This window comes from Pecten maximus, chromosome 3 (assembly GCF_902652985.1).
Source record: "Pecten maximus chromosome 3, xPecMax1.1, whole genome shotgun sequence".
In the NCBI taxonomy this organism is placed as follows: Eukaryota; Metazoa; Mollusca; class Bivalvia; order Pectinida; family Pectinidae; genus Pecten; species Pecten maximus.
Window position 1 is genome coordinate 29,176,778 of NC_047017.1, and position 12,533 is coordinate 29,189,310.

The following is a 12,533-nucleotide window of genomic DNA, read 5'->3' on the forward strand; positions in this document are numbered from 1 at the left end:
GGTTTATCAGGTTTTACATAAATTATACTCATCAACCGTGCCGTGGGAAAGTATCTCAGTGTCAAAATCCCATAGCAAAGCTCAGGTGGGATTTTGTTTTTAGATATTAATTTATTCATGCACGTAAAATAAATGGCTCTTCACTGTGTTTTTTCTGGCATTGTAAGTTTAGTTGATGTCTAACTGTCCCTACCGGCCGTGTCACTCTATGTACAGGTGTATTAATACATGGCAATTGTGAGAACATTCTTAGGAATCTTTGATATATGACAAAGAACTCATAGCGTGGCAATATTGTGTAGGAAATTAAAATTGAAGTACCTGTAATGATATCATGTCAATGTTCAGTATTAAAGAGTTACGAATATATAAATATGTATATGTTATGAATTACAAAATAATTGTAAATGCATTTCTGAAATTTGTAAAAAAAAAAGATTCATAAAAAAATGAGATGACAGATATCAATTTGTTTTAATTTTGTGAACTCAGTTTAAGGTTCCCACATGATAATCTAGTTCAGAATAAAGTAATGTTTAGTTAATAGGTTCTGTATGAACTTGAAAATAACCTTATATGCTAAATAGAGTGAAAGGGTGGCAGGGCCCGGGGTGAGCAAAGGGGGAGGACAGAGGAGGGAATGAAAGAGGCAGAGAGGAAAGGGGAAAGGTGAGTGAAGAGAATGAAGAAGGAAAAGAAAAGGCAAAGAGAATTAAAATGGGAGAGAGCAGATGAGAAAAGGTGATGGAAAGTGAAGGGGTAATGATGAGAAGAGAGGGGATGAGAGAATGAAGAAATGTGAGGGGGACGAGAGGGTAGAACTCCTGATGATGAGGGGGAATCATTAAGGTGGAAACAATCATATAGGATTTGGTTTATGAAGCAACTTCTGGTGAAGATGCTGAGTAATGTCTCCAATTATTGCACAATAGTATCAGATTGTCTCGTTATGGATTCTCAAGATGTGTGGTTATCTACAGCTAGTGTCATGGTAAGGGATGAATTTGGATGGGAGCCTGTGTCCCAGTTACCGAGTGTACTCAAGAGTGTACCCATGTCAACACACACTGAACAACTCATTACACTGCACTGATTATCCTAGTTCTCAGTGAAGTTTAACCTCAAAGTTAGAAGGGCAGGAATGGGAAAATGAAATTAATCTACATTACATGAAGCATATATGTAATAATAAGTGTTTATTTCTACAACATCTTCTCTTATCCTCATGATCTTTTGTATGCGTGTCCTTCAAATGTCCATTGTCCATTTTTTAATCATTCTTAATTTTAGCACTCTTCCTCAAAAGAACTTGTAGATGTCCTAGCTAAGGTTCAAAGTTCAAAGAACAAGATGGCTGAGAGCTCGCAATATTGGTTTTCAACACTATATGATGCTATTAGATAGATCATAAGATTTATATAAGTATCGTCCTTTCTGCCCTTAGCTGTGCATATTTCATTTTGAGGCTATATGAATGGACAAGATTGCTAAGAATTTGATATTTGCATTCATAATGCTGTTTCTCCTTATATACTTAGGGAACTTTTTCATCATATGTCTGTTTTGATTGGTCTTTAATATGTCATATTTAATTCTAAGACATATTGCAAGAACAAATTGCCCTCCTTTTGAGAGCTATGGGAATTTTCAGAAGAAAAATACAGCAGACAGAGGTAAAATAAATCCAGCTACTCTACCCAATAACATTATCAGTTTGAAAGAGCAATTTCAAACACAGCGAAATTAATGCATTTTAAAGCATGTTGCCACATGATTCATTCACAATTGACAGGGATGTTAATATCACAGACAATAAAGAGGAAAAATGGTCCAAGGAACCAATAAAGGTGTACAATGGTGGAGGTCAATAATCCACTGTTTGGTTCTATAAGCATGGGTGCTGAAAAAGGTGATCAAATTTGGATCCTCATTGAAAGCAGCACCTCTAGATATAATGTACCTCTATAATATTTTGGTTTATTTCAGACGACGGTCAGATTATCGATCATGCAGCACCTCTAGATTTTATGTAACTATATAATATTTTGGTTTATTTCAGACGATGGTCAGATTATCGAACGTGCAGCCCATTCAGGCATCATACTCCCTGGACAGGACTGGCACACGATCACACATAACGGGCCAACAGCGGGCCTCATCTACAGGATACGCGTCGTCTGTGATGAACATTACTATAACACAACATGTACCAAGTTCTGTCGTCCACGCAACGACAAGATCGGACATTATAACTGTGATCAGAATGGAGATAAGGTGTGCATTGATGGCTGGATAGGGCCTGATTGTGAGGAAGGTAAGTAATGTGGAGTTAGGGGTAGGCTAGATAGAGCCTCAATGTCGGGAGGGTAGGTAACACAGAGTTAGGGGGAAGGCTGGATAGGGCCCCAATGTCGGGAGGGTAAGTAATGTGGAGTTAGGGGGCAGGCTGGATAGAGCGAAAAATGTCGGGAGGGTAGGTAACACAGAGTTAGGGGGTAGGCTGGATAGATCCCCAATGTCGGGAGGGTAAGTAATGTGGAGTTACGGGGCAGGCTGGATAGAGCGAAAATGTCGGGAGGGTAGGTAACACAGAGTTAGGGGGTAGGCTGGATAGAGGCTGATTGTGGAGAGGGTAGGTAACACAGAGTTAGGGGGTAGGCTGGATATAGGCTGATTGTGGAGAGGGTAGGTAACACAGAGTTAGGGGGAAGGCTGGATAGAGGCTGATTGTGGAGAGGGTAGGTAACACAGAGTTAGGGGGTAGGCTGGATAGAGACTGATTGTGGAGAGGGTAGGTAACACAGAGTTAGGGGGTAGGCTGGATAGGACCCCAATGTCGAGAGGGTAGGTAACACAGAGTTAGGGGGTAGGCTGGATAGGGCCCCAATGTCGAGAGGGTAGGTAACACGGAGTTAGGGGGTGGGCTGGATAGGGCCCCAATGTCAAGAGGGTAAGTAATGTGGAGTTAGGGGGTAGGCTGGATAGAGGCTGATTGTGGAGAGGGTAGGTAACACGGAGTTAGGGGGTAGGCTGGATAGAGGCTGATTGTGGAGAGGGTAAGTAACACAGAGTTAGGGGATACATTGTAGGTTGGATATAGGGGCTCTGTAGGATAAGTTTAGGGTAAACTGGAGTCCAGATATCGACCTATATCTTTTTTACGATATCTGTAGAAAGCTTGGCCAGAGTAATACCCTTTACTCTCTTTTTCAATTTTTTTTTTGTTTCGAAAATTTTCCTTAGAGTTATGCCCCTTTAATAATTTCCAAAAATTTAATGTGGGGGTGTTTAATTAGCCTTTAACATATAGTTCTACTTTATTTCAAGAAGCACTTTATTGTCATTTGAACCATGTATATAAAAATGTGTAAGAATATCCTCTTCACCTAGTTTGTGAATGGGAGTACGAATCAGCCAGCATGACAGGCCATTTCCAGTTTATGATAACATCACTGATGTCATATTTGACAGTATAGATGAAACTAGTTGTTGTTAAAATTAAAATTGAAATCCCAATGTTGATGGGTCACCTGTACCTTCTGTTATTGTCACCTCACCTGGGCGTGGGAAATGTCACTTTTAAAATTTCCGGATATTTTTTAATGTCATTTTATTTCCTTTTTGTTAAGTAATGCTTTTTCTTGGACATTAAGAGCAATTGTAAGTTTAGAGTTTCACTCCTACATATCACAAGTATATTGTGTGTAGATGGCAGGTAACACATTCTGGGGAGCCACATCAGTCTCTATAGTGAGTATGAGGAATGGCAAGTTGTAAATATAGAAAATAGAGTAAATCTATGTAAACCCCTGTCCACGAATCAGCTCCATTCCTCATTTTTGCAGAATCATTGATTTTAAAATAGTATGCTGAAAGTGGTACAAATTAGCTCTCCAAAAACTTTGATACTAATCTTTTATTCCGGGGAGGGGGCTAATTTGAGGATAAATTTGGTATTATATTATTAGCTCACCCGGCTTGAAGAATCAGATGAGAACATGTCATATCAGGTTGCATTGTCATCCATCCCTTTTGTCATTCTGTCAACTAATACTTAAAAAAAAAAAAATTGTCACCAAGTTGAAATAGAAATATCTTTAGGCTGTGGGGGAATTAAAAATGTTAAAGAGTGATTTCTCCTCTAGTACAAACGGAATGGCTGACTCCTAGGAGGCTAGGCTTAAAGTCTCTTTAGCTACTTCTTTGAAAGTACTGATTATTGTATGAACAACTCGAGTGTCCTTTTCTGACAAGTGACTTCTTCTCTGGAATCATATATTAAACTATATTTGGTTGGACACATCAATTGTCTGTTACCCATGGTTGATTGAACTACACTACGCTACACCTATCACCCTGTGGGTCAACTCAGTGAGAAATCCTTGTTTCCATGACGTCACTCTATAAATGGAAACCAATCAACATAACCCTTTCAGAATAAGAACTCTTCAGTTTAGAGGGAAAATATTAAAAAGTACATTGTACATGTAAAAATATGGCTGCACCCACGAAGGCATGCAGATTCTGTGATAAACATATAGTGGGCAAGAAGTCCTAGAGATCGTTAGTGTTTTAAACGAGTATAACCTAGTAGGGTAATGTTTTTGGGATGTAAGGAACATCCCAGGTGTGCATGGCATGTAATTTGTCTGTCCAAAAGCTAAACAGAGAATAGAAATTGAACAATGACTTGAAGGTGTTCACAGAGGCTGAAATGCCTGATAACCGGCTTTTCCACCACCTAGACCTGTTTTAACTGATAGGAAGACATCACTGTCAGACAAAAGGTATCAATAATATACTGCTGAAATGATCTAAACCTGTTGATATTAAATTTCTGGGACACGTTTTTGAGATCACTTGCCACCATTGTTGTTGATATTCAGCTTCTATACAGCATATCTTACCTTCAATCTGACTGGCTGAAACTTTGATAGGAAAATGTGATGGAGCCAATCAAATAGCCTCTTTTAAAATGAGGGTGAGCCAATCAAATAGGCTCTTTAAAAAACAAGGATTTTTCACTGAGTTGACCCACGGTAGCATGTAGTGTAATAAAATTAACCACAGTATCCAACTTGCTTTTGAAGTTGATGATTCTAAATGTAAAAACAGACTAAGAGGGACTAACTTCTCAGGAATCTTTAAAAAGGCAAGACAGTTTCTGATTGGTCAAGGTCCCCACTCTGTAATAACATATATATACAGTGCAGGTCCTATGGGGACAAACACTATAAGTAAATAAATAATGCTGTTAGAACTGACTCAGGGGTCCGCAGGCTTCACACACAACAGGAATCAGTCAGGATCTTAACACTATATAACCATATATAGTCATACATGTATATGTTCAATTTGCTGGTCTGAAGAATTGATCAAGTCTCATGTGCACTTAATCCTTCATGCTAACATGGTTGTCCTGTATACCTGATGACCTCTTAGGACTTAGTCTTGAGAGCTAGCTTAGAAATATTTGAAATCACTATCAAATATAAAAAAACATGTTTTTGCCTTATTGCCAATATGTAGGATGCTGGAGTATTTGATCAGACTCGCTGGAGTGTAGGAGAATCACAATCATCATTATCTCAACTTAATCAGTATCTTGTCATCTTAGTTAAATAATCTAAGTATTACATGAGTGACACAGGCCTGATGGACCCTTTGTTTGATTTTACTTGATTTCTGGTTTATAGTTCAAGTATTGGAAATTTGAAAAAAATTTTGTTTACACTTGTTGAATCATTGCAGGAAGGTGTTTTCTGTGTGAGCTTCACAAGGATCACCACAAATGTACATCATATTCAGCGCATAGCATTCAGTTAAGATCAGATTACAATGGGTCTTTTTCATGATAATCAATATTGTTTTTGTCAATCTTATCTAAAGAAATAGTTTTTATTTAAATAAGATAGACCATGTTTTTATTTTCACAAAAGACTAAAAATAAATAGAAACTTGACAGCACATGTTGTTTGTGTGTAGAGTGTCCAGGTGCCATCTCTAACCTAATTTAAAAATCAACATATTTTTATCCAACACAGATTGAACACACTTATGATCAGATGTCCTGTATAGAATTTCTATCTATCTTAGTATTTGATCTCTTTGTTGGAATGTTAAAAGACATAAGTTTAGTTTATTGATGTTTTACTAAGTACGACAAGGTATTACATCAAAGTATGACAGTGATTTACGGTGATTAATAGTGAAACAGATCACACCTGTTCTGACTACAGGAACCTATAGCTTCCAGGTTGTGACTGCTAATATTCACAGAGCTTTGACTATTAAATTTGTATTTTTTTTTTTAAGTTCATTTTTTTTACTTTGAAATTTAGAAATTACATTTATGCATATGAAAATAGAGATACCAAATTATTTTTCATCAGGAGATTGAAGTACATATGCTCGAAAAAAATTATACCTAGGCAAATTGGTACATCTAGATCATGTCACATTTAACACTGTTGGTCTTTATTTCACAGTGAAAACCAAACACTCTTTTTATTTACTAAACAGTATTTGCTCCTCTTAACAATTTATTGACACAGAATGTGCTTTGACCTTGGAGGTGACCTTGAAGCCTCATATCAAAGACAGATTTGTATAGTTATATTGTTAGAGGTCTATTTGTATAGAGATTTGTTCTGTGTAATGATTGAGATGTGACTTCCCGTCCTTATGTTTTAGCCATATGCCGAACAGGCTGCAGCCACGGATCATGCGACACCCCTGGGGAATGCAGGTAAGATGTCTTATTTCTTTTATCAGCAGGGACACCTTCAATACACTTATTTAATTGTTTATTTTTGTTTTGTGTATATTGTTTTCTTAATGTTACATTGTCATCAATTTCATTGAAAAGGACTGACTCATGAAAGCCAATGTAGGGATACTGAAGGTCAATATAGGGATACTGAAGGTCAATAAAGGGATACTGAATGTCAATAAAGGGATACTGAAGGTCAATAAAGGGATACTGAAGGTCAATATAGGGATACTGAAGGTCAATATAGGATACTGAAGGTCAATATAGGGATACTGAAGGTCAATATAGGGATACTGAAGGTCAATATAGGGATACAGAAGGTCAATATAGGGATACAGAAGGTCAATATAGGGATACTGAAGGTCAATATAGGGATACTGAAGGCTAATATAGGGATACTGAAGGTCAATATAGGGATACAGAAAGCCCAATATAAGAATACTGAAGGTTAATATAGGGATACGGAAGGCCATTATAGGGATACTGAAGGTCAATATAGGGATACTGAAGGTCAATATAGGGATACTGAAGGTCACTTGGAGTGGTCATGGCACCAAATCTGTAATAGGACAGAATAATGAGGAAAACAAAATCAAATTGAGGACCTCTTGCTCTGAAAATGGTTCCTACCACTAGGCTAAAGGGGAATATTAAGGTCACCTGTTTCACATTTTCACCTTTACAATCTTATGTAATGCTTGAGGGAGCTAAAGTTTCTCTAAGGAGAACTAGATCTAGAGGAAAACAGTGTACAAACACCCCAATCTCTCAGATCTAGAGGAAAACTGTGTACAGTAAACACTGTTCAGATTTCTGACTGACTTATAAATAAACAACTCATTCTGTGATTGTTTTATTGGATAAAAAGTATTTTTTCTGAAACTTTGGTAAGATATGGAATCGAGTGATACTTAAAGTTACATATAATATCTGAGTGATACTTATGGTAAGATATGGAATCGAGGGATACTTAGGGTAAGATATGGAATCTGAGTTGTACTTATGTTAAGATCTGAGTGATACTTATGGTAAGATATGGAATCTGAGTGGTATTTATGGCAAGATATGGAATCAGGAGTGATACTTTGGGTAATTAAGATATAAGGTCTGAGTGATACTTACGGTAAGATATCAGATCTGAGTGATATCTATGGTAAGATATCAGATCTGAGTGGTACTTATGATAAGATATAGAATCTGAGTGATACTTATGGTAATACATGTATATGGAATCTGAGTGATAGTTATGGTATTAAGATATCAGATCTGAGTGATACCTATGATAAAATATAGAATCTGAGTGGTTCTTTTTTAAACCTGACAAAAATTCTGGATATCCTGGGTTATTTGCTGATGGTTTCTGGTATTTTCAGTGCTTTTTTTACATGATGGGTTAAATGCTGGCATTTACCTCTGAGAAAATCAACCCTTTTCATATCATAATGTAAACGTCGGCATGAAAAACAAAATAAATATTAAACATGTAAAGGTCAGGATTTTCTCATTAGCCACTGAAACAGTTCTTCACTTCCTTACTGTCAATAGAGAAATAAAACTGATTAAAAAATAAATCTGTTTGGGAATGCATTATAAAATCTGGAAACAAAGGATGATGGTCCTGTAAGCAGATGTCATGGTTGTGTGGTTTGTAGAGATACCTACTGGTACAGGTAAGGACTGTCCCAGTGGTAAACAGGAGACATTCCCACGCTACATGTTACCACACTGTGTCATGTGTCTAATTACAAACCTCTATATGGGTGATGAAAATTTAACTATTGTCTTTTGGTCCCTTCGAGTCATAACAGCCTTGTCAATTGGCAGAAGTTTTTTGGCACTTTATAAAGATTGACTTCAAAAAGTGTCTTACCCTGTACAAATATGTAACATATGTCTTACCCTGTACAAAAATGTAACATATGTCTTACCCATTACAAATATGTAACATATGTCTTACCCATTACAAATATGTAACATATGTCTTACCCAGTACAAATATGTAACATATGTCTGATCCAATACACATATGTAACATATGTCTTACTCTGTACACATATGTAACATATGTCTTACCCAGTACACATATGTAACATATGTCTTACCCTGTACAAATATGTAACATATGTCTGATCCAATACACATATGTAACATATGTCTTACCCAGTACAAATATGTAACATATGTCTTACTCTGTACAAATATGTAACATATGTCTTACCCAGTACAAATATGTAACATATGTCTTACCCTGTACAAATATGTAACATATGTCTTACCCAGTACAAATATGTAACATATGTCTTACTCTGTACAAATATGTAACATATGTTTTACCCAGTACAAATATGTAACAAAAATTATTTATTACCTTGTACAAATATTAAATTTAAGATGGCTATAAAGTATTGGTGCCCTAAATCATGTCATGTCTTTCTAATTATGAATCTTGTTAAAGAAATGACAGTTAATTAGCGTTATGTAAAACCTTCATTGGTCATGTTTAAAATTATACTGAATTCCTCAGATAAAAACTCTGTTTCGAGGTACATATAGCCATGTCAAGGAGTGATCTCAGTGTAGAGAAGGACCTGGATAGACACAGAATAAACTTTATATACTCATCCTCAGTCAATCAATAAAACATTATTGTGTTAAGTTTTTACCATGTAATGAAATATTATTTTACTTTTGATATTTTAAGTTTTGCTTCTGTTATGAAAAGTATGAATATACATATTAGGATTTTTGTTGTTGTTATTTTTGGGAAATTATTTTAATAGATCTAAATTTAATTTGAATAAACTCTCCTGAATTGTTCCTTAAATCATGTTTAAATTGTCTCATATAAACAAGAATACTCCCATGTATTAAGGAATCACTTAAGATTGTTATTTTTATACCTGAAGTACAAAGTGAAAAAGTATTTAGACTTTACATACTTGTTACAGTGGCTGGATAATTAAGCAATGATAGTTGCTGGGGACTGTACATTGCACTAGATACTGAATTATTTCAGGTTCAGTAACTGTCAACTCCAAAGTCACTTGACATTTCTCCATGCTGATATGGGCAGTCAATCACATCTGGGAGCGTACATGCATGTGCATTGTGTTTGCGCGTAAATCATTGAAATGTCACCTTTAGGTAATGAAAGATTAAGATGGGTCAGACTCTTTGGCATGTAATAATCGTGTTGCTAGTAATTTTAACCGTGCTGTAATTAGATTTCCAAGATGGCTGCTTTGATTGGATTGACTGTCATTCTACATAAAATTCGACCACCGTTAGCCATGATACACTGATAGGGATAGAATAACTCCACAGTCGGTGACAAGGACTTCTACAGTGTTGATAAACGTAGCCTTGATAAACGTAGCCTTGTCTTCCTTTGTCTGGCTGTTCTGATCTGCCAATTCAAGCCCCGTTGTCTGGCTGTTCTGATCTGCCAATTCAAGCCCCGTTGTCTGGCTGTTCTGATCTGCCAATTCAAGCCCCGTTGTCTGGCTGTTCTGATCTGCCAAGTCAAACACGATTCTTTTGCACTTTGCTAGTTTTTAGGTAAATGTCTAAATAAACAACATAACAATTAGGTGTTCACTGTTTATCAGGTTGATCAAGATCAGAAGTTAGCTATTCACGCTTTATCAGGTTGATCTAGATCAGAAACTAGCTATTCACGGTTTATCAGGTTGATCTAGATCAGAAGTTAGCTATTCACGGTTTATCAGGTTGATCTAGATCAGAAGTTAGCTGTTCACTGTTTATCAGGTTGATCAAGATCAGAAGTTAGCTATTCACGCTTTATCAGGTTGATCTAGATCAGAAGTTAGCTATTCACTGTTTATCAGGTCGATCTAGATCAGAAGTTAGCTATTCACGGTTTATCAGGTTGATCTAGATCAGAAGTTAGCTGTTCACGGTTTATCAGGTTGATCTAGATCAGAAGTTAGCTGTTCACTGTTTATCAGGTTGATCAAGATCAGAAGTTAGCTGTTCACGGTTTATCAGGTTGATCTAGATCAGAAGTTAGCTATTCACGGTTTATTTAGTTGATCTAGATCAGAAGTTAGCTATTCACGGTTTATCAGGTTGATCTAGATCAGAAGTTAGCTATTCACGGTTTATCAGGTTGATCTAGATCAGAAGTTAGCTATTCACGGTTTATCAGGTTGATCTAGATCAGAAGTTAGCTATTCACGGTTTATCAGGTCGATCTAGATCAGAAGTTAGTGATTCACTGTTTATCTGGTCGATCTAGATCAGAAGGTAGCTGTTTATCAGGTTGATCTAGATCAGAAGTTAGCTGTTCACAGTTTATCAGGTCGATCTAGATCAGAAGTTAGCTGTTCACGGTTTATCAGGTCGATCTAGATCAGAAGTTAGCTGTTCACGCTTTATCAGGTTGATCTAGATCAGAAGTTAGCTGTTCACAGTTTATCAGGTCGATCTAGATCAGAAGTTAGCTATTCATAGTTTATCAGGTTGATCTAGATCAGAAGTTAGCTGTTCACTGTTTATCAGGTCGATCTAGATCAGAAGTTAGCTGTTCACTGTTTATCAGGTCGATCTAGATCAGAAGTTAGCTGTTCACTGTGTATCAGGTTGATCTAGATCAGAAGTTAGCTGTTCACTGTTTATCGGGTCGATCTAGATCAGAAGTTAGCTGTTCACGGTTTATCAGGTTGATCTAGATCAGAAGTTAGCTGTTCACGGTTTATCAGGTCAATCTAGATCAGAAGTTAGCTGTTCACGGTTTATCAGGTTGATCTAGATCAGAAGTTAGCTGTTCACGGTTTATCAGGTCGATCTAGATCAGAAGTTAGCTGTTCACGGTTTATCAGGTCGATCTAGATCAGAAGTTAGCTGTTTACGGTTTATCAGGTCGATCTAGATCAGAAGTTAGCTGTTCACTGTTTATCAGGTTGATCTAGATCAGAAGTTAGCTATTCATAGTTTATCAGGTTGATCTAGATCAGAAGTTAGCTGTTCACTGTTTATCAGGTCAATCTAGATCAGAAGTTAGCTGTTCACTGTTTATCAGGTTGATCTAGATCAAAAGTTAGTGATTCACGGTTTATCAGGTTGATCTGGATCAGAAGTTAGCTATTCATAGTTTATCAGAATGCATTCTAAGATTGCCAGGATACACTGACTGACATTTGTCACTGATAGTGAATAGAACCTCTGTAGGTTGAAATACTAATTATGCAGTAAATTAAATGATACAAAAGCTTGTAAATGTTTATATTGTAAAGTACATTAAGTAAGGTATATGACACCTATACCTAGAAACTAGTCCTACTGACTCTAGATCTGGTAGTGAGAATTTCTCTTCAGCTCGATGGAACACCAGATTTATAGTAAGCCAGTGGCCCTGGGTTCGATTCCTATTGAAGGCATTAAAAATAATGACCCATTTAACAGATACAAAAACGTAATGTACTAACGGGAGCAATCTATTGGTAGGACGTGCGAGAATGTCTGCCATTTATCTGTAAAAACTTCAGGAATTATTTGCAGCACGCCATTGAGCTCGGGCTTCCTGGGAAGATGGCTGCCGTATGCCAAAACATCACTTAGATTTCCATCTGTTCATGAGTATACCTTAATTGTTTTTCACATCTAATATTGTTTCAATGAACACCTGTTTCTGATTGCTGTCTAATTCATACAAGCAGCCTCTTCCTGGCACGCCAGGTTTTAACTATTGGTACATTTACAGACGAAGGTTATGTAGCGTAGTTCTCACACAGGTAATATA

The 12,533-nt window shown here is 36.7% G+C and overlaps 1 protein-coding gene across 1 annotated transcript in view; it reads left to right on the forward strand.

Moving 5' to 3' along the window:
- The window catches only part of LOC117323839 (protein jagged-1b-like), a 137,707-nt gene that overhangs the window by 87,513 nt on the left and 37,661 nt on the right, over positions 1-12,533 (forward strand). Inside the window, exons 3-4 of the mRNA XM_033879322.1 lie at positions 2,060-2,314; positions 6,694-6,748. Of these exons, the coding sequence (XP_033735213.1) occupies positions 2,060-2,314; positions 6,694-6,748 (310 nt within the window). The remainder of the gene's footprint in view (positions 1-2,059; positions 2,315-6,693; positions 6,749-12,533) is intronic.